At 40.9% G+C, this 25,017-nt stretch overlaps 1 protein-coding gene across 2 annotated transcripts in view; it reads right to left on the reverse strand.

The window, feature by feature from the left end:
* LOC124863160 (BAH and coiled-coil domain-containing protein 1-like) overlaps positions 1 to 25,017 on the reverse strand; it is a 92,224-nt gene that overhangs the window by 15,397 nt on the left and 51,810 nt on the right. The window contains exons 4-23 of one of the 2 annotated variants that reach the window (XM_047357424.1): positions 22,816 to 22,938; positions 20,440 to 22,716; positions 19,221 to 19,332; positions 18,920 to 19,119; positions 18,618 to 18,779; positions 16,143 to 16,396; positions 15,713 to 16,058; positions 13,086 to 14,024; positions 9,475 to 9,644; positions 8,988 to 9,124; positions 8,689 to 8,802; positions 5,376 to 5,490; positions 4,861 to 5,080; positions 4,557 to 4,748; positions 2,744 to 2,917; positions 1,691 to 1,971; positions 1,356 to 1,436; positions 1,033 to 1,162; positions 523 to 637; positions 45 to 120 (exon numbers count right to left, since the gene is read on the reverse strand). In XM_047357424.1, the coding sequence (XP_047213380.1) occupies positions 45 to 120; positions 523 to 637; positions 1,033 to 1,162; positions 1,356 to 1,436; positions 1,691 to 1,971; positions 2,744 to 2,917; positions 4,557 to 4,748; positions 4,861 to 5,080; positions 5,376 to 5,490; positions 8,689 to 8,802; positions 8,988 to 9,124; positions 9,475 to 9,644; positions 13,086 to 14,024; positions 15,713 to 16,058; positions 16,143 to 16,396; positions 18,618 to 18,779; positions 18,920 to 19,119; positions 19,221 to 19,332; positions 20,440 to 22,716; positions 22,816 to 22,938 (6,218 nt within the window). Of the gene's footprint in view, positions 1 to 44; positions 121 to 522; positions 638 to 1,032; positions 1,163 to 1,355; positions 1,437 to 1,690; positions 1,972 to 2,743; positions 2,918 to 4,556; positions 4,749 to 4,860; positions 5,084 to 5,375; positions 5,491 to 8,688; positions 8,803 to 8,987; positions 9,125 to 9,474; positions 9,645 to 13,085; positions 14,025 to 15,712; positions 16,059 to 16,142; positions 16,397 to 18,617; positions 18,780 to 18,919; positions 19,120 to 19,220; positions 19,333 to 20,439; positions 22,717 to 22,815; positions 22,939 to 25,017 lie in introns of both variants that reach the window. The other variant, XM_047357423.1, reaches the window with a different exon arrangement.

Here is a 25,017-nt window from a genome sequence, read left to right on the forward strand (position 1 = left end):
AGGAGTTGCTTTTTTGTGGGTTTTGAGCAGTGAGGTAAACTTACAGCTTCCTTCAGCAGCTGCTCCAATGAATAGATTCTGGGTCGGTTTCCCCTTTCACCATGGATAACAATGCTAAAGCTACATGAAAAACAGCACAGCAGAGAGAGAAAAATAGGTATCGTTATTTTCAGAGGCTTGTATTATGTTTGCCTGGCTCCCATGTCATATGTAACTCCTACTCCGCTGTTGTTATAGCATCTCTTTGCTCCCTGAGCCAAAGGAGTGATATTGATATTTAGGGCTTGGTATGAAATAAATGTTTTTTGTAAGAAGGAAAAAGACACAGATGGGGATAAAAACTACTGCAAGTGCTCTGAAACAAAATTTCAGTTTTTTTGACTAGACTCAAGAAAGAGGATGCACTAGCCTAGTAAGTATAACTAGATTTTTGCTGAAACTTCTACGTAAACGTCTTCACAGTTATTAAAAAATCTGGTACATGATTGTGTTTTTGGAAGAAAACCCTGGCTTTCTACTTACATGTCTGGGATCTCCAGAGTGTGGACCCTGGCAGCGTATAGAAGCTCATCCTCCTTGGAGATCAGCACCTTTAGTCCATCACATAAGTGTTCTTTGGTCAGGAAGCAGTTAGGAACTGTACAGGTAAGAGCAAATTTTAAAATTCATTCTTAAACATCCCCAAAACAGTCAACTTCTAAAGGTCTGCCTTCAAGATACAACTGAAACCAGATATTTACTTGTGTGGTATGAAAAATCACATAACTTTAAAATTTCTGCTTCTATTTATACCTTGAATTAAACCAGATGAATATTTCCAAATTTGCTCCTATTTGGTAAATGCCAGAATAATAACCTCTACAAGTCTGGTCCATCCTGGGGTACAGTTTCATCCTAACTAAACTAAGACAGAAACCGTTTGTCCTGATTTAAGGTGAGTGAGGGAGAAAAAAAAAGCTATATGTCTTTTTCTACAGTGTATGCAAATATCTGGTTTCAACTGTATTCAGTTTTATCAATAAATCTTCTAACTTTTCAAATTTCTCTTGTTTGAAGGACTGCGGTCCTCCTCCTCCTCCTCTGAGAAGCTGCTGCCATCTATCTGAAAGCCCTCGTCAGCCACAAAGCTCTCCAGGAGGCGACTCACAGCTCGTCCCTTTGACTGGAAAAATAAAACAGAAAAATCCAATAATCATTAATGAAAATTAAGATGGAAGAAGTGGTAGAAGAATAGAATAAATGCTAAAAAGATAAAACTCCCTAAATGTTAAGACTTAGGACACACTATATAAAAACAGTTCAAATAAAGTTGGAATGCTGGTGCTTCTATTTAGTGGATTAAAAATGAATGTTACCTGTTGGTCCATGCTTTTCTGTCCTCTGCTTCTATCGTCGTTCTGCATAGATGATGCTCCGACTGACCAGCAGCTTCTCCTCTGATAAAATCAATAGAACAGACATAAACATGTTTTCCACGATGCCTGGCATCTTTTTCCTAAGCTGAAGACTATCTTGTTTGTTTTGTATAGTGGAGATAACTTAAGGGGCTTACTAAAACACTTTGGCAGGAAGTAGCTACTTCAGGGTGGTTAAACGTAAGTTGTGCAGAAGTTTGCCGTTTTCGATCTATGTTATTGCTATTGAATGGCAATAACATGGATGGAAAATAAAATAATAATAGCTTTAATACCTTACTGATTGTTCCCCTCAACATTGTGTTTTTGCGTGTTGCCCTCTTCAGCCTCTCACTGGTTGTTGGGAAGGTAGCCATTCCAAAGGTCTTCCTGTAGCGGTGGACTCTCGTCCCGAGGTTCCCCCACCTGGATTCCTTTGACCTGGGTCCACATGTTCGCCTACCTCCCTCAGGCCGCAGGTGTTGGTGGTTTTTCACAGCAGGGACAATCCCCAGTCTATTATTGGGTTTCTTCTTCACTTTGACTTCACTCTCTGCTACTGAGAGAATCTGGGAGCCTATGTGGTTCAATGAGAGACTCATATTCAGACCAAACTTAACAGAAATTTAAAAAAGCATTCAATAGACGCTCCAATGAAAATCTGGGGCAAATGTGTTGACTTAGTGCCTTGCAAAACTACTCATAACCCTTGAACTGTTTTATATTTTGTAAATTACATCCACCAACTTCAATGTATTTTACTGAATTTCATGTAATAGACTAGTATATTTATTGCCATTTGACAGATGGACAATCTCTGCCTTAGTCTCAAGTCTTTTCCAGGATTGCCTTGTATTTAGCTCCATCCATCTTCCCTGCTTCCCCTGCTAAAGAAAAAGGCTCCTCACATCATGGAGCGGTCACAACTGTGTTTCAGAATGGGGATGATGTGTTCAGATTGATACTCAGCAGTTTTGCTAGACATAGCACTTTGCATGCAAGTCAAAATGTTTAATTTTGCCTTATGTGACCAAAGTACCATCTTTCACATGCTTGTTGTATTCCTCTGTAACGCTTATGACAAATTGCAAGTCTGACTTGTCATTGCTTTCTTTAATTATGGCTTTTTTTAACCCCTCATCCACAAAGGCCAGAAATTTGGAGTTCGCAACTAATAGTTGTCCTTTTAACAAATTCTCCCAACTGAGGTATAGATTTCTGCAGTTCCTCCAGAGAAACCATGCATCTTTTTGCTACCACTCCAATTTGGTGGTTGACAAAAATGTGGGAAAGATCAACGGATGTGAAGACTTTTGTAAGGTGTTGTTATATTCACAAGAAAAACTCACCATACAGCTCCTGCCTCTGTTTTTTGTTTCTGGCCTTCTGGTTGGCCTCCAGTTTCACAATAGATGAAGGACTGGGGCCCATCATGGAGGAGCATGAAGTGATGTCTCGTGGAGGTTGGGTTCTGTAATCTTGACCTTCATCTGTCTCATAACTTCCCTCCTCCTCTTCGTTTTCTAATTATTAAAGCATAGATTGTGTAAGTTTTGTTTACACCTACAAGTTCATGAATTCATCATATGCATTTGTACCAACAAATACTGTCTACTGTACAGTCCGTCATTTCACAAACACTCCAATGGTAATTTCGTACAAAGCTTAACAGGTTTTAGAGATGATTTATGAAGTGTTTTGCTCCAGTGGTATTTCCTGGTGTGAATCAAAACATTTGGGTTTGTGTGTTTGTTTGTGTGTGTGTGTGTGCTTTTGTCAGGACAGCTCTTTGACCAAGTCTGCGAGTCTCCAGGGCTGTCAAAGTCTCTCACAGCCAAGTGTCCACAGCTGCAGCAGCACATCTAACCAAGAACAGCCAACAAGGCCAATCACAGAGGCGTTAGATATCCATGAACATTCCAGCCTGTTGCGACATTTATCAACACCTTTTCTTACACTTCCCCTGATTAGTTTTAAAGTGATTTACAAACAGAGGAAATAAGTTTGGGGTTTTGAGATCCATTGAACAGAGAGTACACTAAACACTCCCACTAGCAGACATAAGCTGTTGTTTTTCTTTGTTCTTTTGAAAGAAAAAATGTATAATGCTCTTCATGCACTGCAGCATTTAATCTTTAATGATCTGGCACATCATATCACAAAATTATCAACAACCAAAGAGTTCTTACTAGACGGCTGTTCTACCATAGAGGTTACACATTAGAGCTAGTTAATCTCTAACTTAAATTTGTAAAACTGTATATCCAGATACCAGTAGGAATATACAGAAATTTGTTAAATAAGTGATGTCAGGGCATTTTGTTTACATCCTTGATGGGAAAAGCTACAGTAAAAGTAAAAACATCGAAGTAAATGGTTAACCATAACAATAAAACTGTTGCCAGTTTCATTACCTGCCATTTTAGAAAGGTATCTGATAAAAGATATTATCCCAATTAAGGTATTTTTAAATAATCAGTATTAGCATCCCTGACAAAACTCAGCTCCCTATTGTTGGTCTACCACAGTTGTGTCACCGGTGATCCATTCAGCCACATTTTCCGTGACCAGTTTTTTTTTATCTTTGCCTATTTACATAAGTTTTGTAAAACTGTATCATAGTCCATAGACATCACTTTGTTGATTTAACAAATCTGGATTTTCCTACTACCATGAGTTATTTTCAGCCTTTTACTAATCATACATGATTACATGGAACCACACCAAAATATGTTACAAGCTGTATTATCAACAGGTTCAATCTAAACAGAGTGTAAACATGTTTAAGTTAGCAGAGCTCCTCTGCAAATTACATGCAAACATTGTTAACAGAAGATTTGGCATTTAGGGTTAAGGTTGTGCTACACAATCCTATTACTAGTGTAGACCGTTCAATACTACTGAAATGTAAAATTGTGTTTTAGGGCACGTTAAAGCTGCCAAACTTTCAAGCATGTTCATAGCATTATTTTTTTTATTTTTGGTGTCATTAGTGGCCTTTATTTTAAGTTGACCTACAGGAAACAGGGTAAAGAGAGAGAGCGAAAGACATGCAGCAAATGTCAACGGGCCTATTCTTAAATTTATCCGGGAGCTCAAATTCTGATTAGGACATGCCTCGATTTAATCATCTTGTCCAAATTATACCACACATTTTCTCACCTTGGTCAGAGGAGTCACTCTCTGCTGAGGAGCTGTCTTCCTCCTTTGCGGCTTCCTGTCTATGACCACGTGGAACCTTTGATCGAGTCTGGTTAAAGTAGGAGGAACCTTGTGCCTGCGTGGACCCTTTCTTACTTCCATGGCGCACCTGTCCTGACCAGCTTTCTTGCGTAGTACTGTCACCACTGGCTGCTGTGTAGTTTGCAAAACCCAACCCAAAAAGAATGTTGATATTGTAGGCAAAACAACAATGTGCCAGCTAGTAAAAGGGCCATACTTAGGTACAATAAATTGAAGAAAGTACCTGTATCACTTTGTCCTCCTGACTCTCGCCTGGATTCACCTTTGATTCTACCCTGACGTCTTTGTGCATGCTTGAGGTTTGAGCTGTCCTTGTCCCTGGAGCCTGTTGCTGAGAGATTCCTTTTAGCTGGGGCCTTCTGTTTGAGATGAGTCACATCACCAGCCAGCTTGGAGCTGAGCACGCTGTGAACACTGCTTTTTCTGTACCCCTGTGCTTTTATCTGCTACAACAGAGAGACAGAGAAAGCCAGTTACACTCCCGGTTACAGCACCCACAAAAGCTCTGAATGTCAGACCTTTCATTTGCAAATACACTGAGAAGAAAACAAAATAGCAAACGCCTCAATGAAATGGACATTAATATTGAGAGCATTGGATTTGACTCCTATGTGTAGTACCTAATTAGAAATACTGTGCAACAAAGGAATATATCACATGTAAAGTAACCAAGACAGTGGCCTTTTTGATTTCTGGCTGCACACAGGACAAAAGGCAACAGGACAAGAGGACCCTGACCTGTGCACTGCTGAGTCGCTCAAAGCCTTGACCAGACAGCCTCTTCTTCCTTCTCTGAGTCTCTCCAAACCCTCCTAGGTCCTCAGGTGGTGAGCTGAGCCCCACCCCCGCCGACCTGCCAGTCAAAACATGTGAGGGAGACATTTATCAGAGGAGAATGGTGTTGGTTTGAAAGAAAAAGAGGATGGTAGGAGATTACAGATAAAAACACAGTTTGAGTCACCATTCTGTGGGATCTAATAACAGTCCTTTCAGTGTCTGGTTTACAGAATAACAAAAAAGGACAAGGAGGGCTCAGTGTCTGAGACACACTTGAAAAACTAGGCTCTAATAAGGATTGTTGGAGGGCAGCATGGTATAGGACGCATTAATGCTTATCAAGAGAAAGCATGTTGGACTTTTAAACACAGCATCTCTCTGAAGGCTGCAGGGAATATTCTTTCAGTAATAAGTATTCAGCTGTACGGTTTTCTTTCCAACTAGACTTTTTATAGCACTGAGAGATAACAAGCAGCATCACAGGTAAACCTTTACAAACCACAAATGGGCTGGTTACCAGTATCGCGGTATTTTAGGTGTTTTTAAAAAGTAATCACTTTAAAACCGCAAAAATGTTTTCAAAACCACAAAAAATATTTGCCACATTTTTTCTAAAGTGCTTCAGATGAGATTCCAGACAAAGCACCAGTTTTCCCCTCCCATTATATTGCTACACACTTTTGGTCAACAACCCTGAAAGTTCTTAAAAGGAGTCAATTCTGCCATAGAGAATTAAGAATTAGAGCTAGCCAGGTTTTGACAATTCATTGAACAAGGCAACAGAGGAAGACACTGGTCAGTTTAATTTCCTGAAGTTTAAAGAAGCGATATTCCAAAACAATCCCAGAAATCGTCTTAAGAGGATGCCCTGACTAAACAACTTCTGATGCCTGTTGTTATACACTAAGCACATTGTTTTATTGATCTAACAAGTCCAAATTTTGCCTAACAATCCAAGTGTACCCCTTTACAATGAAGTTGACAGTTAAAGGGAGACTGTATTGACAATAGCAGCTCCTAGTCTATCTGTGTCATGTATCTATACTCTACCCTGCTCAGATATCCTTAGACAGCTGTTGCTGTGTGTGTGTGTGTTATTCAAGACATTCAAGCCACCTTTTATAAAGCTGGAGAGAAACATTTTCTGACCAGACACAATTTCCTGAAAGTGCATTGAGATCTTATGAGCTAAATTATCAATGAGTAATATCAAAACATAAAGGAAACATGCTAATATAAGCCTAGTATCTAAGCAAACTGCATGAAAACATCATCAACAGGCTGAAAGGAGGCTAATAATCTTTTCCATTGCTTACAAGACAGGGAAATATGCCTCTTTCCAAGTTTACAGTTACAATTTACAGTTGTCAAGCACACAAGAATCACAACTTTAACACTAAAAGAGGCCAACCTATAAATTTTATTAAGGTAACACTGGGGTACAACTACAACTGAGAGTGTTTGTCTGTTAAGCTGCTAACTATAAATATATATATATATATATATATATATATATATATATATATATTTATATATATATAAATATATATATATATATATATATATATATATATATATATATATATTTATATATATATAAATATATATATATATATATTTATAGTTAGCAGCTTATATAACTGTATATTGGTGAAATACAATATCAAATTCTATTTGCATATTGTTCCACATAAAATACACATTAAAATGTGCGGTTAAGCATTTTCTGCACAAATCGTGTGTGTGTGTGTGTGTGTGTGTGTGTTTTGCAGAAGTGGGTAGTCTGGCAGTTGGACTGTCTTCTCTTCCTTCTGACAAACTGAGTGACATTAGTACCAGTGATGTGCGAGCTGTCCCTGTGAGGCAGATCCCACTGCGCCTTGCTCGCTGCCGCTGACAAACACAACATGACACAATGACTCCCATCCATGGGGAGGCTTCAGGGGCTGAGCATGCAGTGGCTAATTAAACGAATTGATTAGTGGGGTTTGCCAGCAAGCGGTAACACAGCCCCCCCCAAAAAAAAATAATAAATAAAGCAAAAAATATCAAAGCTTAACTACAAAGCACCCCGTGCTCAAATGAATAGAGAATGCATGAATAAAAACAAACAATTCTTGTCTAAATCCCGACACAGCTGCATCTATGTATAGTTGCACAGATTTGTATTTAGCAGGAGAGATGCTTGAATATAGCACACAAAAGTGAACACATCCTTCCGGGTTGCATTGAAAAAAAACTACAGTTTTGTACATGTGAGGGACATTGAGAGATTTACTATACTCTGACCTGTACAAATAAGAGTCCTGTCTTCTGTACTTCCCTGCAGGGACTTGGCCCGTTACCTTTTCATCTTGGTGTCATTGTCACCCATCATCAGTGTCCCCTATCTGATTACTGCTTGCATGGTGAGGGGGCAAAGGTGCACAGGTGGATGCAAAATGGAAGTGACATTGTAGAGGGTCAGTTGGGAACACTGTGGACTGTTGCCCAGAAACCAAAGAAAAAAAGTAGGAGGTAGAAGATGGAGAAAAAGAAATGCCATAAGGTGGCATGTTGTGTCTTAATTCCATGCAAACCCTAATGACAAGGCTCATTAAGGCCTGTTTAAAAATCTTGAGTTCTTTCAGCATCATGGTTTATCAGTCCCCTGGTGATCGCTACCAAACACCTTTCTTATACAGTACAAAAAATTCTCAGAGAGTATTTCTATTTATTTTTCTGACATTCCCAAGTTTTTTTATTTAACCTTTTGTTGCCATGATGAAAATGCTGTGTCCCAGTCCATTTGGGGGCCTGGGACACAGTGCTGCTACCTTCAAGTTCATACTAATACAAGTTAAAAGAAGTTCACAAAATCCAGTAGGATGGTACTGACATGTGATGACCCATTTTTAGTTCTATTACAGATAGTCCTCCATACTGAACAATGTATATAGGGTGCTTCTACATATATATTTATCATTCGTCACACCAAAACCCCTGGAGTGTTTGTTAGTATCATTTGACCAAAGCACACAATTTTAATTAAAGTCCCAGGAGTGTTTAGCAAATTCCATGTTTATGTTTGTTATAAAGGACAGAAAGGGTTAAATATAACTGACATTGCATAAAACTGACTAGCTTATAGTGCCAGTGTTTATTAGATTAAAAGGAGTTCAAGTAAGGATTCCTAAAGTCTCCCTTATCCTGTTTATGCCAGTGAGGTTTGCTGGTGATTTCATTAAAGCTTTGATTACAGTCTGCCAGTAGAGATGGACTGATTTACACTTACTTGACTTTCCTTTGGCCCTCATTTGAGGACACAGGACCCGTGGTTAGGGAGGGTTTCCTCTTCCTTGGACGTCCAGGCCCTCGTCTTGCAGGGCTACGAGGTGTTTCCTCCTTCCTGAATACACAAGAAGATATAAACATACAAGAGACAGAATAACTTGAATGCATTTAAACCTTAAGATGTTAGCTTTGAAGCATTAAAGAGAATCCTCTGTAAAACTGGAAGGATGCTAGTTTAAGTTTGAGTAATTTTGGATGCTTTTGCTTGAAAAGCTGTGAAGCTTTAGGGAAAGAACTCACTGATGATCGTGCTTCCTCTGAAGTTTGGCCAGCTCCTTTTGTTTCTCTTTGTAGCGGCGCTGTATCCCAGCCAATTTTACACGCAATGCAAGCTCAGAGCCATCCATTGTTTCCATGCTAACCTTAGCTGGGCATACCTTAAGTACATACAGTGAAAAAGCAAATATTAATGGTAAAGCTTAGTATTGACTTCATAGCTGATTTATTAATGGATAGACATCAATGAAAACATTTAGGACATAGTCAGTTGTGACTCCATGCAATTTGTTGGGTTTCCTTAGACAGAAAACCTTTTATCCAATTAGAATAATGAACTGGACTTGGCTGCACTGCTTGATAATTAGGATCAAATTGTAATGCATTTAAATCTATCTGTATGATTGGATTACATTTTGTTTCTCTGGTAAGTGCCTTGAGATTACATGTATTTTGAACTGGTGCTATATAGATAACCTGAATTGTCTCCCTCCGTTGATTTAAGCCTTACCGGCTCATTGCGAGGCGCCAAGCTGAACTTTCTTCGTAAATTGAAGATCCTACGACCTGTAAAGTTTTGTTCTGGACCAGTTTTACTGCTTTCCTGGGATCCCACCTCCAATGCACGGGCAGTGGCCAGGGTGGCAAGGCTTTGGAGATCAAACATGAGCAGATCCTCCTCTGTCAGGAAACAAAAGAAAAATTATTCAGTGTATTAGATTAGCCGTCATACTTGTATGGACCCACCAGATAATGCTGTATCATAGTTGATCAAGTTTCCTGCATACCAAACATGCCTTTGATATTGCCAGTAATGTTGTAAGCTACAGTCTAAAAAGCAGACAAGTGGTCATTAGGTGAGAGGCAGAGTACACCCTGGACAGGTCGCCAGTCTACCACAATGCAACAAAGAGACACACTGGACAAACAACCAGGCACACACACACTCCCAAGGGTAATTTAGAGAGACCAATTAAACCAACAGTCATGTTTTTGGACCACGAGAGGAGGCCAGAATAGCACAAAGAGATAGGCATGCACTGGGAGAATATACAAACTCCATAAAGCCATTCCCCGAGGCCAGAATTCGAGCCCTGGACCTTCTTACAGTAAGGTTACAGTCCTAACAATGGTGCCACTTTGCAGCCTGCCTTAGATCCTTAAATTAATGAATACAAAACACAGATTGTTTTTGCTTTTCATACCTTTTTTGTGGTAAAGTCTATTTTTGTGTCTCTGAACTGACTTGAGCTGTCAACAGTGTTGCATCATGACGATGATGTTCCTTATCATCGAATCATATTATATCTTTTTACAGCCCTCATGAGGGAGCAGTTAAATGTGGATGCTGTGGTAAATACAAAATATTCTTTTGCATGAATAAAAAAAAACACATGGTGCTTTGAACACTTTTAAAGGAGCTTCAAACAATAGGCTCTAATTAGCGAGGCAATGCTCAGGGGCTTAAAAACATGTACTGCCTTTGTGATTGCAAACCGACTCTCGATAACATGTTGGATCTAGGAGGAATGGAAACAAACCGATGTGCCTCCTTTTTGATTTTGCTTTGTGTGCACGTGTGGATTAAACAGCTGCCGGTTGACGAGACAGTGAGATAGCTCTCTAGATTGGACATGAGAGAGAAGCAGCAAGAAAGCAGGTATACACCCTTTCCTGAGGGTTCGGCAGTGCACTACTTCTTCTCCTTCCTCTCTTGAGGCTTCTGCATCTTTAAAAGTAGCTTTTAGGAAATAAAAAGTGCCTTTAACATGCAACAGAGCAACACCAGGCAAGCATGAAAGGAGTCTCTCTGGGGACATGTTAAAGTCCACCAAATGCTCCTGAGACCAGAATGAAGAGATGATTATCTAGGAGGGAACTTGCAGGACAGGGAGTCTCTCTCAGTGGAAAGAGAAAAAGGAGGAAGGGTGAGGAGTATGTTGTTCTGTGTACATCAGTACCTGTTAATATAGTGCCTTGAACTTTTTCACATTCTCTCATGTTTCAACCACAAATCTCCATATATTCTGCTAGAGTTTAATGTGATAGATCAACAAACGGTAGCATATAATTGTGAAGTGGTAGGAAATGATAGACTACATGGTTTATAAATAAAGTTTTGGTAAGCATTTATGTTCAATTTCCCCCTGGGTCCATACTATGTACAACCAACTTTTATGTACAGGTCCTTCTCAAAATATTAGCATATTGTGATAAAGTTCATTATTTTCCATGATGTCATGATGAAAATTTAACATTCATATATTTTAGATTCATTGCACACTAACTGAAATATTTCAGGTCTTTTATTGTCTTAATATGGATGATTTTGGCATACAGCTCATGAAAACCCAAAATTCCTATCTCACAAAATTAGCATATCATTAAAAGGGTCTCTAAACGAGCTATGAACCTAATCATCTGAATCAACGAGTTAACTCTAAACACCTGCAAAAGATTCCTGAGGCCTTTAAAACTCCCAGCCTGGTTCATCACTCAAAACCCCAATCATGGGTAAGACTGCCGACCTGACTGCTGTCCAGAAGGCCACTATTGACACCCTCAAGCAAGAGGGTAAGACACAGAAAGAAATTTCTGAACGAATAGGCTGTTCCCAGAGTGCTGTATCAAGGCACCTCAGTGGGAAGTCTGTGGGAAGGAAAAAGTGTGGCAGAAAACGCTGCACAACGAGAAGAGGTGACCGGACCCTGAGGAAGATTGTGGAGAAGGGCCGATTCCAGACCTTGGGGGACCTGCGGAAGCAGTGGACTGAGTCTGGAGTAGAAACATCCAGAGCCACCGTGCACAGGCGTGTGCAGGAAATGGGCTACAGGTGCCGCATTCCCCAGACCTGGGCTACAGAGAAGCAGCACTGGACTGTTGCTCAGTGGTCCAAAGTACTTTTTTCGGTTGAAAGCAAATTCTGCATGTCATTCGGAAATCAAGGTGCCAGAGTCTGGAGGAAGACTGGGGAGAAGGAAATGCCAAAATGCCAGAGGTCCAGTATCAAGTACCCACAGTCAGTGATGGTCTGGGGTGCCGTGTCAGCTGCTGGTGTTGGTCCACTGTGTTTTATCAAGGGCAGGGTCAATGCAGCTAGCTATCAGGAGATTTTGGAGCACTTCATGCTTCCATCTGCTGAAAAGCTTTATGGAGATGAAGATTTCATTTTTCAGCACGACCTGGTACCTGCTCACAGTGCCAAAACCACTGGTAAATGGTTTACTGACCATGGTATCACTGTGCTCAATTGGCCTGCCAACTCTCCTGACCTGAACCCCATAGAGAATCTGTGGGATATTGTGAAGAGAACGTTGAGAGACTCAAGACCCAACACTCTGGATGAGCTAAAGGCCGCTATCGAAGCATCCTGGGCCTCCATAAGACCTCAGCAGTGCCACAGGCTGATTGCCTCCATGCCACGCCGCATTGAAGCAGTCATTTCTGCAAAAGGATTCCCGACCAAGTATTGAGTGCATAACTGTACATGATTATTTGAAGGTTGACGTTTTTTGTATTAAAAACACTTTTCTTTTATTGGTCGGATGAAATATGCTAATTTTGTGAGATAGGAATTTTGGGTTTTCATGAGCTGTATGCCACAATCATCCGTATTAAGACAATAAAAGACCTGAAATATTTCAGTTAGTGTGCAATTAATCTAAAATATATGAAAGTTAAATTTTCATCATGACATTATGGAAAATAATGAACTTTATCACAATATGCTAATATTTTGAGAAGGACCAGTATTTTTCAGTGTGTCTCTACCAGCATTGCGCATTAAAAGACAAATTGGCACAAACAGCTCTGGTTCACTCAGATTGGACTGAAAGCATCTTTGTACCTTAGTTTTAAGGTCTTGCCACAAATTTACAATTGGATTTCAGTCTGGGCTTTCACTGGACCATTCCAATACATGAATGCTTTGACCATTCCACTGTAGCTCTGGCTGTATGTTATATGTAAGAAAATCTGAAAACAATGCCTTTCACTGAAAATCCTAATCAAATACATTAAAGTTTGTGTTCTAGCATAATTAAAATAGAAGTCCTTCAAGAAGAATGAGTACTTTTGCAAGACAGTGTAGGTGTGAGTTAAGCAAGACCCACTGCCACTCACCTGGGGTTTTCCCACAGATGTGCTTCATCTGCTGCAGCTCCAGATCTGCCAGCTCACTTAGAAGCTCCATACCCTGGTTGGGGGTGCACTGTGATGGCACAGTTGATGGCGTGCTATGGGCAAACAAGGGAAATGGGGGTACATCTGTGCAAAAAGCAGCAGCAATCAGCAGCTCCAGACTCCAGTAGCAGGGCACGTAAGGTTTGTAGTGCACAGCAACTGTTTCTTCGCTAGGGCGGCAGGAAGAAGATGAGGCAGGTGAAGGACACAGAAATTCTACTGAGGCATCTTCTGGGGTCATCTTGTTCTCATGCTCACTCTCCCTTGCTACCTCTGGCTGCGGGCATGGCAACTCATAAGCAGCAGGGGAAGCAGGGTCAAGCTCTATGATGGCAGGCAGTTCTGGTTCCAGCTCTGCATGCAGGTTGACCTTTTGATCTCGTATCACCTGACTCTCCTCACCACCTGCCTTATCATCATCTTCTAAAGTAATGACAGCCTCCAGCCCACTAGTCTGCTCTGTCATGAGGGGAACTGGACAGGAAGCCGTCTCACACACTGAACTCACAGCAGGGGGGCAAGCCAGCACATCTGCCTCAGCTGAACCCTGTTCATCTGCCCCCTCCTCTTCAGACACATAGTTGGCTGCTATTACCGCCGTGACCTCCACCTCCTCCCTTAGTTCTAGAGCTCTCTCATTCACACTTTCCTCCTCTTCTGGCTCCACTTCCTTGAGTGGGAGTGGTTCTGCAAGGGGTATGACTGAGACTTGGCAGTCTAACTCCTCCCCTATACTAGTAAGAGACTGGGGAGCATGCTCAGTAGGTTCCGCTTGCACCGCTTCTAGGTCGGCCGGCTCAGCCAGGCGAACATTCTGCGGGGATGTTCCATTTCTGTAGCCCAGGGCAATAGCTGGGTACGTATATCCAGGTGGCAAATCTGCAAGTAGAAAGAATTATGAATAATAGGTGCTAAAGAAAATTATTGCAGGCCTTACTGTTTTGTACAGATATTTTAAGTGAAAAACAACTTAATAAAGATGCTCTTGGCTTTATCTGTCAGTAGCAGAAGGGGGGCAGAGGGCTCAAAGAAATCTATATGTGTTCCATTTGAAGATGGCCAGACCTTTGGTTTATCAGGTACACTAACAATTCCTCTGGTATCCAGGACACACGAGCCAGACATTATGATGATGAAAAGACATTAGCGGTCTAGTTAGGTGGGGGGACATAGCTGAGGTGTTTCTTGGTGGTCACGAAGGGAACGGTGCTCTAAAGTAGCTGGCACAGCTAGCAGCCATTTTCCTCAGCTTTGAGTTGTTTAGTCTTTTGGGGGCTTTCCAGAAGAGCCACCCACACATTTTAGCTAAACACCATCTGAAATACTCAAGAACATTGATTACCATTCAGTGTATTTTCAAAGCAGTGCAGTATCATTGAGATTTTTTCATTTGTTAGCAAATTGTTTGACTTATTTACTTAAGATGCATATATGCATCCAAATAAATTATATTGTCTAAAAATGATTTAATTCGGTAATTTAATTCAAAAAGACAAACTCATAAATAAGATGAGATGGATTTACTACACTGTGATATTTCAAATGTTTACTTGATGACAATGCCCATTAATGGCTTGTCAAAGTGGCATGGCATGGAGGCACACTGTTGAGGTCGATTTACTAGTCAGGTTATTTCTATGGTTGGGTCTAGACAATACCGCAAAAAATCAGACCGGATAGCTGGCCAGTCAAGAAAAGTGATACCATGGTCGTTAAAGTAGGTACTGGTACTTTTGGCAGTGTGGGCAGGTGCTAGACTAACACCAGTAGATGATGTGGCTCTTAAAATCATCACTAAGTGTGGAAACTTTACACTTGACCTCAAACAACTTGGATTCTGTGCCCCTGCTCTCTTACTCCAGATTCAGGGACACTGAATTTCACATACATTGCAAAATGTACTTGTTTCTGAAAATTGGACTCTGCACCAATGTGCAACAGTCCAGTCCTTTCTCTCCTCAGCTCAGGTAAGACTCTTTGGATATTGTCTCTGGTTTAGCAGTGGCTTAACATAAGCAAAGCGACAGTTGTAGCAAAGCGACAGTTGTTGATAAATATATGCGTGTGTGGTGGCTCTGGAAGCACTCACTCCAGCTTCAGTCCACACCATATGAATCTCCCCCAAACTCAATAGGCTTTGTCCACAATCTTGTGAAGTCTGTGTTTATTCCCTTTCTTGTACACATCTTTCTACCACATCTTTTTTTCCACTCAATATGCTTGGATTCGGCACTGCTTTAGCAAAGAACCTTTGTAGCACCTAACTTTCTTGTAGAGTCACATCATCAGTCTTCCCTGTGATTATTTAGACCATGAAAAATGTGTTTCTGACCAATACAAAATCTATATTGGTCTTTTTCAGTATTTGTATTTTCTAGTAAACTGAATTTTATGCTATTACTTGCCATAATCATCTGTATTAACAGAAGTGGATGACATATATCACTATGTGTAATGACCTGTGTAAAGTAATTTAAATTAATTTGTTGAAATAAACTAATGTTCTCATTTATTGAGATGCACCTGTATCCAAAAAGCATTATAATACTTAGTTTCTTATTGCTTACCAGGCTCCAGAGAATCTGGGTAATCTTGAGGGGCCTGTCCCTCGCTTCTCTTTTCTTGGGATTCAGGATCCTTGAGCATCTGAGGCGGTGCAGGACTGATTACAGGAGAGTGAGGGGTGGCCGCCATCGGGCTGGGAGCTGGGCAGGGTGTAGAAGGGGTGCTTCTGGGATGTTGGGGCAGTGAGGGGGACTGGTAACAAGGGGACAAGTGAGTGGCACAGGCCCCTGGGGGTGAAGTGCTTCTCTGTGGGGGGTTATAAGAGTAGCTCTTTGTAGGCTTAGACGATCGTGGCTCTGTAATCAGTTCTTCTAGTTCATCTGGTGGCTCGTCAGGTCTCTTGTTTATCTAACATATTGAAAGGTTTAGTTTATACACATATCATACATGTCTTATTTAAATAAGAGAAAGACACTTAGACTTAATACCCACCTGTTCATTGTGCGTGGCTTGATGCTGCATGTTGTGTGCAGCTCTGTGCTGCTGCTGAGGCTGAGACGGTAGCTGCAGCTGCTGCGACTGGTGACTCTGGTGCTGATGCTGGAGCTGCTGGTGCTGCTGGAAGGCATACAGCTCCTGTTGCCGTAGAAACTGAGATCGAGAGTACACAGCAGGATGTTGCATATGGGAGGGTGGTCCCCGCGCGCCATACACAGGGGGCCACAGCCCTTGCTGCTCGATCACATCTAATGAGAAAAAGGAAGAAGGAATGCGATGAGGGGAGTCTATGCTACAACAAAAGCCCATGCATGTACACCAATTCACATGTTTTTTTTGCATATCACTGTGTATAACACAAGTGCCGTGCAAGTGGCAAGTGCAATTTGTTTCTCCTTGTCTATCATTATGTACCTGTCAGACAACAATTGTAAAACAGCAATAATGAATAGATATAATTTTAAAAACATTGTATTCACATTTTTATAGCAACATCGATCCTTTAAGAAAAGGATTTTTTGACATCACTGAATAACATCTCCTCAGGCACCAAAAATCCCACACTTTCCCTCCTTTGTTCAAAACAGAAAGTACTTTCTTACATTCTGCTCTGAGAATTTTGGAATGTAGGAGGAATGTTTTGACAATGTTGAAATGAGACCAGAGAATTGTTGTTTTAGGTTGATTAGAGGTCAAACTCTAGGCTGAAAATAGAAAAATATCCCTTTGGAGCATGCAGAGATGTGCCACCTGTTCAGCGAAACCTCAATAAAAGGAGGATTTCAGAAATACAAGTTCCCATGTTTCAGGGTGTGCTTCCTCTCTCACAGCAGATGTTATGCCTAAGTAGCTCCACAACAAGCTCATTTTCCTTTTTCCTCTCTGTGTGACTTTATCATGTGTTCCTCATTAACAGGTTCATCTACTTTTTCCTAATCCCGTCTTTTGTCATATCCCAACAATTAGAGGCAAACCTGAATATGCCAATGTTTTCCCATAGGGTGGTTTCTAACTATTTCTTTCTCAGTAGCTAGTCCGGTTGAGTGAAGACTGAAATGAAGTTTCTAAGGCTACGCACGGGCAGATTAAAATGTACTGCCTGTTAACTAAATATGTACATACTGTACTTATGACAAGCATTCATTCTGTTCTGTTTGTTCTATGCAGTTAAAATTAAATGTAGTGCAAATACAGTGCAAAAGTATTCAAACTACTTGACATTTTGCCATGAAACAAGCTTTAACGTACCTTCTTAGGATTTTATGCAATAGACCAGCACTTAGAAGTGTATCATTGTGAAGTGGACAAAAAAAAGAGTAAAGACTTTCAATTAAACAAATAAAAAACTGAAAGTGGGGCAATGATTTGAATACAGCCCCCCTTGAGTAAATACTTTATTGAATGTCTTTTGGGGTTTGTTTACCAACTTTAGTTCCTTAAATTTTGTACCATTCCTATTTGCAAATTAGCTCTTAGAGCCTTGATGGGACCATTCTAACATACGAATATTCCTTGTTCTTAACAGTTTAGTTGTAGCTCTGACTGTATTTTCGGGATTGTTGTTCTGTTGGAAGGTAAATCTCAAACCTCAGTCTAAATTTTTTTGTTACCTCTAATAGGTTTCCTTATAGAATTGCTGAGTGTATAACTCTATCCATCATTTCTTCAACACTGAACAGTTTCCCTGTCCGTACGGAAGAAAAGCAGCCCCACAGCATGATACTGCCAGCACCATGTTTCATGATGGGGATGGTGTGTTTTGGGTGATGTGCAGTATTAGTTTTTCATCACACGCATTTTGGAGGTATACTTTACAGCTTAACTTGGTGTCATCTGAGCTAAACAGTTTCATCCACATTTTTGCTTCCCTACAAGGCTTTAGGAACAAGTGCAAATAACCTCTCTCATGACTTTCTGCTTGCTACTCTTAAAAAGCCCGTGCATGTACAACCTTGTGTTTGCTTATCACATAAAATCCCAGTAAAATACACTGAAGGTCTTAGTTTTAATTGGACAACATAATAAAATAATATTCAAGGGACATTTTGCAAGGCATTGAATAGAAGTGGTACTGGCAACCTGTTCAGTGTTTACCCTGCTTCTTGCCCAATGACAGCTGAAGATAGGCACGAATGCTACCCCTTACGGATAAGTGGGTATAGACAGGGTTATGATACACAGATGCATGTATAATAGCTTTGTATGAGTATGCTAATAGCTTAGGAGATACTGAATTGTAGGGGGTGGATCTGTGAGCAAACATATAAATGGAATATTCGTCTGCAACCTTAACCAAATCATTTTAATTACTTCTAATTCCTTTAATTTTCCATGATCAAACAAACATTGAAATACATTGAAGTTATCTTTAAAATGTCAGGTTGAATTGTGTTACCAGCAGGGTTGATATATTTATAACATCTTAATAAAACACTTATTTACATTAAACACAGTAAAGTTATCTCATACCCAGGTGATGAGGTGCCGGATGGGCAGGAGGCTCAGAGGGCAGGACCACTAACTGGCCCGAAGGGTCCTGTGGCAGAGGAAGGACTGGCTGCAGTGGGCCTGGCATGGCTGAAGAAAAACCTGGAGGCAGGTTCTGATGCAAGGGTGTATGACCTATACCTGCTGTACAGAAATTATTATAACTGATATTACAAACCCTTTATATAATACTTGTATGTAATTATCTATATCAAAGTAAACTTGAAGGAGAAAAAAATTGAAAATTCTTAATTAGAAACAAACTGTTAGAAACAGTTTTTTACCATAGGAGTGTCCTGTCATCCAGAGGGATGGACTTCCTGTTCTTGGAATCCAATGATGGTGAGCAGAATGTGCAGCAGGGTCTCCTAACTGGCTAGACTGGAGGGGAGTCCCGCCAGGGACCATGAGATGAGAGGTCAGGTCTCCATGGCAGCTGGAGGATGGGTGGATCCTTGCAAATTCCACACGTTCTTTATTATCCCTATCATTATAAAATAGAAGAGATTTACAACTGAGCAATGGAATACATACATTTATTACAAAGCAAATTTGAGTGTGGTTTTGAGATTTATATTTACATACCTGATGTATGCATCTCTCTCTCTATCCAGGCAAGTGAGACCCATTTGTTCTTCACTTATCCTTTTCCTTTCCTGCTCATTGTGATCCGAGGGATAGATGGAGCGGGGCAGTCCTGTGGGACAAACACCAAATAAAAAAGATATACTTCTAAATGTCTTCTTGTTATAAATCTATGCATTAAACATATCAATTGATGTTACTGCAAGTGAAATGTTTCTTCAAAGTTATACAATTTTGACATGGTTAAAGTTAAATAATCAGCTTTGAATCTAATGATATAATATACTGATGCAAGTCATTTTGAACAATGTTTTGTGTTTGATTTTAGAAATAATGCAATGTAACATTTGAGGACATAAAAAAACTTATTTCGTCTAAATGTAAAGTCATACTGTGGTCAAAATCAGATGCTGTTTGATACTTTTCAAAGTATATGTATCAATAAAGCCACAGACAAATGAGAATAGTGATCAATACAGTTGATTTTCAACAGGAAGGAAAAGTTCTAAAATTTGAGATTTTTGCATGACAGTGTTGATATCTGCATATTATCAGCCAGATTAAACTCAGGAGATATAGTGGTATCTCCACTTTAATGACACCATTTACTGACTTTCCAGTTATTCTTTCTCTTAACAGCTTTAGAAAATATTAATAAAAAATTAGATGTTACATTAGCATTGCTCCTTATGGCCAGCTCAAACAATCTTCACACCTAAAGTTTGCCTGTTATGAAAATTTAAAATATGCTTTGTGAAAGTTTTTTAAGAACTTCCAATGTTAAAAAAAGAAAAAAACAATACAATTAATATCTGTTGGGGATGCAAATAAAAAGCCTTTCTGTTTTTTTGTAAAACCAAAATTTTGACATTGGATAAAATGATAGTATAAAATGATAGTATTTCAGTGAATATTCACAATGTAATTCAACAGTTCTTTGTAATGTCCATCTAAATTTCGGTTCAATTTGTGTTTAAAAAGGATGCTGACTAAGTGGACCAATCATCGCTAAATAACAGAACTAAATAAAGTTTAGTTTTACAGATCACAACAAATTATATTTTTTAGGTATTTAAAATTCTGATGACTATATCATTTAAGACTAAATGCTCTTGCAATACATTAAGTTTAATTGGTGCAAAAAATATTAAGTAATGCAAATATTTGTTCGGACTGTTTGTTTCAACTAATTTTGTGCATTGTACTATCCTGTGCTCACCTTTCACAGAGTTATGTACTCGTCCCTGCCGGCTGTTGGGGTTACCATCTCCTGAACGGCATGGTGGCTCCCTTTGTCGGGCTACTGCCACTGCAATTCCCACCGGTGGCTGCCGCACCTCGTTTTCCCCATGAGCTGCCTCCCCCATTTCTCGGCTCCGTCCACTATAATCGGAGCGCTCGCCATCAGTCGGGCCCTTCCTGGAAGGGAGAGTCTGCTTGTTGCCCTGCAGGGCACAGCTGCCCCCCGATGGGCCCGATTTGAGACTTCCCAGCCCCCCAAATGGACTCTTCTGAGAGAGAAGCAATGGCTGTTGCTGGTTGCTGTACTTCAGCAGGCTCTTCATAGCACTGCTCTCAACCTGAGTTAGACCTTGGGGGTCTGGTTGCTGCTGCAGCTGTTGCTGACCAAGAGTGGGTGCAGTTGGGGGCTGGGACGTGGAGAGGCCTATTCCTTGCTGTTGTTGCTGTTGCTGTCGTTGTGGGTGTTGCCCAGTAGAGCCTCCTAACTCCATGTAGGACCTCCTCTGCTCCTCCTCAGGTTGTGAGATGTGATGGGAAGGCCTCATACCCCAGGGAGGTACTGGAGGTTGCTGGTGATGGTGTTGCCCACTGCTGTTGTTATAACCATAAGGAGACATGTCTATTTTTCTTTTAAGCTCCTGATTGTTATTCTGGTTAAGCTCAGCTGGAGAAGGAGTGTCTGGGCCAGGTCTGCTATGCTGCTGGTGACGAATCCTAGCTACCTTTTGGCCTTCTCTCTGTAAGGAGCAGCTACCTCCAGAAGCATTCGCTGCTCCAGCACTTGCATGTTGCGCCATGTTTTTGTTTCCAAGTGGGGAAGAATTAGGTGGAGGTCCCAGATGGGAACAGTCTCTGTAAGGAGAAGAGTTAACAGAATGAGGGACAGAATGCCCTGCCTTTGGTCCCTGGGAAAGTGAAGGTCTGAACACATCCATATCCACTGAACTGTTGATGCACTCTGCGCTCCTTGATCGTACAACTTGGTGCTGTTGTTGAGAATGGGGCGGTTTTTGTTGTTGTTGAGGTTGCGGAGGAAGCTGTGAGAGCTGAACATGTTGATGGTGGGACTGCATCCAGTCTAGAGACTTCTCTGTCTTTCTGTATGGATGTTGCTGTTGTTGTTTTCTCTGCCAGTTACTATGGTGCCCACTGCCACTCTTTTCTATTGCTTTGTCCTTGGAACTGCTACCTCCTCCATTTCCCACACCATGGCAATCAGGGTTACCAAGCTGGAAAGGTCCATTCGATTTGTCCCCTAGATCTACCACAGATGGTATAAATGTTGGCCCTGTAACTTTAGGCTCCCGTCCTACATTGATTGTTCCCCTTTCTTGTGAGGCAGGGTTGGCCAAAGGAGCGGGTGGGGGTGGACAGAAAAAATCTGGATGGTGGTGTGTATGGTGGGAATGATGCGGGTGGTGTGGATGGCTAGGGTGGAGCTGAAGGCAATGAAAGCCCCCTGGGTGAGGATGTGAATGGGGGTGAGCATGAGGATGGGGATGACTATGTGCGCCTCCGGCAGCAGAGCCCATGTGTAAGGGTGGGGGTACTGAGTAGGGCAGAGAGTGGTGAAGTGGTGCCTGACCCCTTTCCAGACAATCAGAAGGCTGTTCACTTATCCTCATCTCACCACTTACCCCTTCTTTGGTGCAGCGACCATTGTTATTGGACCCTATATGTCTGCCCTGGCTGCTACCCCCATCCCCCATAGATCGAAGGGCTGTACCTTCTCCACCACAGCTTGGCAAGGAGACTTTCGACCCTGTTGCAGTTCCTGGATCTCCATTTGGCATTTTGCCATTATGTAAGCATGCACTAAGGGGCTTGCTCATATTCTGATGGTGATCTTTAGTGTACTCCATCGTGAGTGAAGCTTTGTGTCTCTCCAGGGGTCGACTATTGACCTCTTCTAGAGGCAGGGGGTGATGTGGATAGTGAGGCTGATGTTGATGGGTGTGAGAATGGTGGTGGTGTGTGGTCTGGGATGTCTGGTGGTTCTGGTGCTGCTGTTGTTGACGCTGTTCTTTAGCATCTTGTTTGCCACTGGATCTTTCTTTGTCCTTGACAGGTACCACTCCTCTCTCCACAGTTCCATCCTTAAGACCTTTATGTATACTTGTCCCTATACCTTGATCTCTGTCCCTGTTGCAGGACCCCTGAGAGTGTCCTGGACCTGTCCTAGACATTGATGGGAGGCTGTGATTGGCTGAGATGAGCGACGGCTGGGATGGGAGACCCCGCAGATAAAAGTTTTCTAGAGGAGTATAAAAGCCATATCAGCAAAGAAAATTACATTTGAAGAATAAATGTGTTCTTAACCATCTTTGTATTCACATTCTGTTTTATGTCTTACCTTTTTGTGTGTCATAGAAACGGTGCTGTCCATACAGAACACCACTATTGGCATGGTGATCTAAGTGACTCATTGGAAGGAAAGTGTGGGCCAGACTCCCTGAAAATCGAGGATATCCTGGACCTAAGAGAGACAGGAAAAGAGATGGTTGATCACACAAGACAACAGCTACTGTGATGGAGTTATATGCAGTAATCCTTGAGGCCTGGTGCAGCTGCTGATGTTCATACGCAAATAAGTACTGGCTATGCTTCTAATGTTTGCTTTTCTTGCCTGAGTTTAGCATTTAGATAATGAAAGAAAAGCTCTGGGATTGGTGTAATATGACATTTTTCTTTAAAGGCATATGGCTTAGTCTTTATCGCACCGTGAGAACCAACAGCAGCACCTATACCCATTTGAGTCTAGTGATGAGGATGGATTTTAGGCTTGTGTGAACAGAGAATAGCTTCTCTATAACTCGTAGTAACCTAGTTTAGAAGTAAAAGGGTGTTTGGATTTTAGGCCTATAAGCCAGTACACCTGGACTCTTTAAATCAAGTCCATCTGGGGGACGTTTACAACAATACCACAGAAAAACATAATCATTTTGAAATAGGACACTGGAGAGCACAAAGAACTTTGAGGGTGGAGAAGAGAGAGAGAGAGAATGGACTGAGATGAAAGCCCCATCGCAATATTAAGACAGGCATCACTATGACAACACCACTGCGACTGGGTAACTATGGCCTCCAAACACATTAATGCAAATTAAATTACCCTATTTACATGACTGTATAAATAAGGATACAAAAATAGGTTTAGATATAAAATCTATGGACTGCTACAACAATTATGTGGAGTATGTATTTGTTTTTTTACATTTGAGGTTTGATTTGAATAATAAAAAACCCTACAATTAACAGAGCATAGCCACTTTTTTGAAAATCACTGTACAGTGCCAGTTAGTGAAACAAACATACATCATTGGCATGAATGTCAAAGAATTTGGAGGCCTTTAATGCTGCATTTAATCCATTCTTCTTCATGTTGCAAGCAACAAGCAACTTGAATCGAGTTTTCAAACAAGAACAGGTTTGTAAGTATATGGATTTTCGATAATCTCATAAGCTTAATGTTAGCTTGCTTTAACTATGCTTTAACTTTCCTTAACATTTGCACTAGGGCAAGAAACCACTGCCACTAGCACTCCAAACGTAGATGGTTAAAACTTGGATATAAATGGGTGTTCTAACAGGACAATGGTGCTAAACTTACATCAGAACTGGTTTTGGTATTGATAAAACAGAGTAACATTAAGTTTCCCGAATGGCCCCACTTTCTACCCTATGGAAATGCATGGACTGTGCACATTAAAACTGAATCCATGTTAGGAAACCAACCAATTTTAACAAACTTTACCAATTTTGATAAAAAGCATGGTCAAATATCTAGCCAGAGTATACCAGAAGCTTCTTAGGGGCTGCAAAAAGCAGCTGGTTGCAGTCCAACTTGTTGTAGGACATTTAGCCAAATATTAGTGTGTGCATACATTTGAGTCTGCAGGTATACTTTTAACTCTGCTTAGCATCCAATTATTGATTTATAGACTGACTGAATTTGCTAATATGACCACAATGAAAAAACAGTGTATATAAACATCTGAACAGTTTTTGTTTTCTATGAAAGATTCAGAGGTAATCTAGAGAACAGAAGAGGCCCACATAAGGCAAATCAATCATTCCAGTCTCACTTTCCAACTGACATAGTGAATGAGCAATAACAGAAGGGAACAGAATACAATCTTTGTAAGCTAAATCAAGGACAAACTTTTTTTTTTCTTGACAACCATGTGATCTCATTCAGGAAAGCAGTAATGCAGTCCACGTGGCCTTGTCGCTTTCTGGGCGGAACCTTATTTTCTTTTTAAATTCAGGCTTGGGTGTTGAATCTCTTCCTTTTGAAATAGGAACAATGCAGCTGGAGCTGAGAACTGGCTCAGGAGAGGGAGGAGTGTTGTGGTGGGCTTAATGACCTTGCCTCATTGCAGCCCCTGCTTCTTCCAATCTTAATTAATGAAATGCACAGAGAGGGCAAACAGCACAGCAATAACACAGGAGGTGCGGCTTTCCGTAAAGGATAACAGGGCGATAATTGCATACTTTTATTTTCTTTCATTTTTCCTCACTTTCATTGTTTTTTCTACCTCATATGCTCATTTCC

This window comes from Girardinichthys multiradiatus, chromosome X (assembly GCF_021462225.1).
Source record: "Girardinichthys multiradiatus isolate DD_20200921_A chromosome X, DD_fGirMul_XY1, whole genome shotgun sequence".
NCBI classification, from domain to species: domain Eukaryota; kingdom Metazoa; phylum Chordata; class Actinopteri; order Cyprinodontiformes; family Goodeidae; genus Girardinichthys; species Girardinichthys multiradiatus.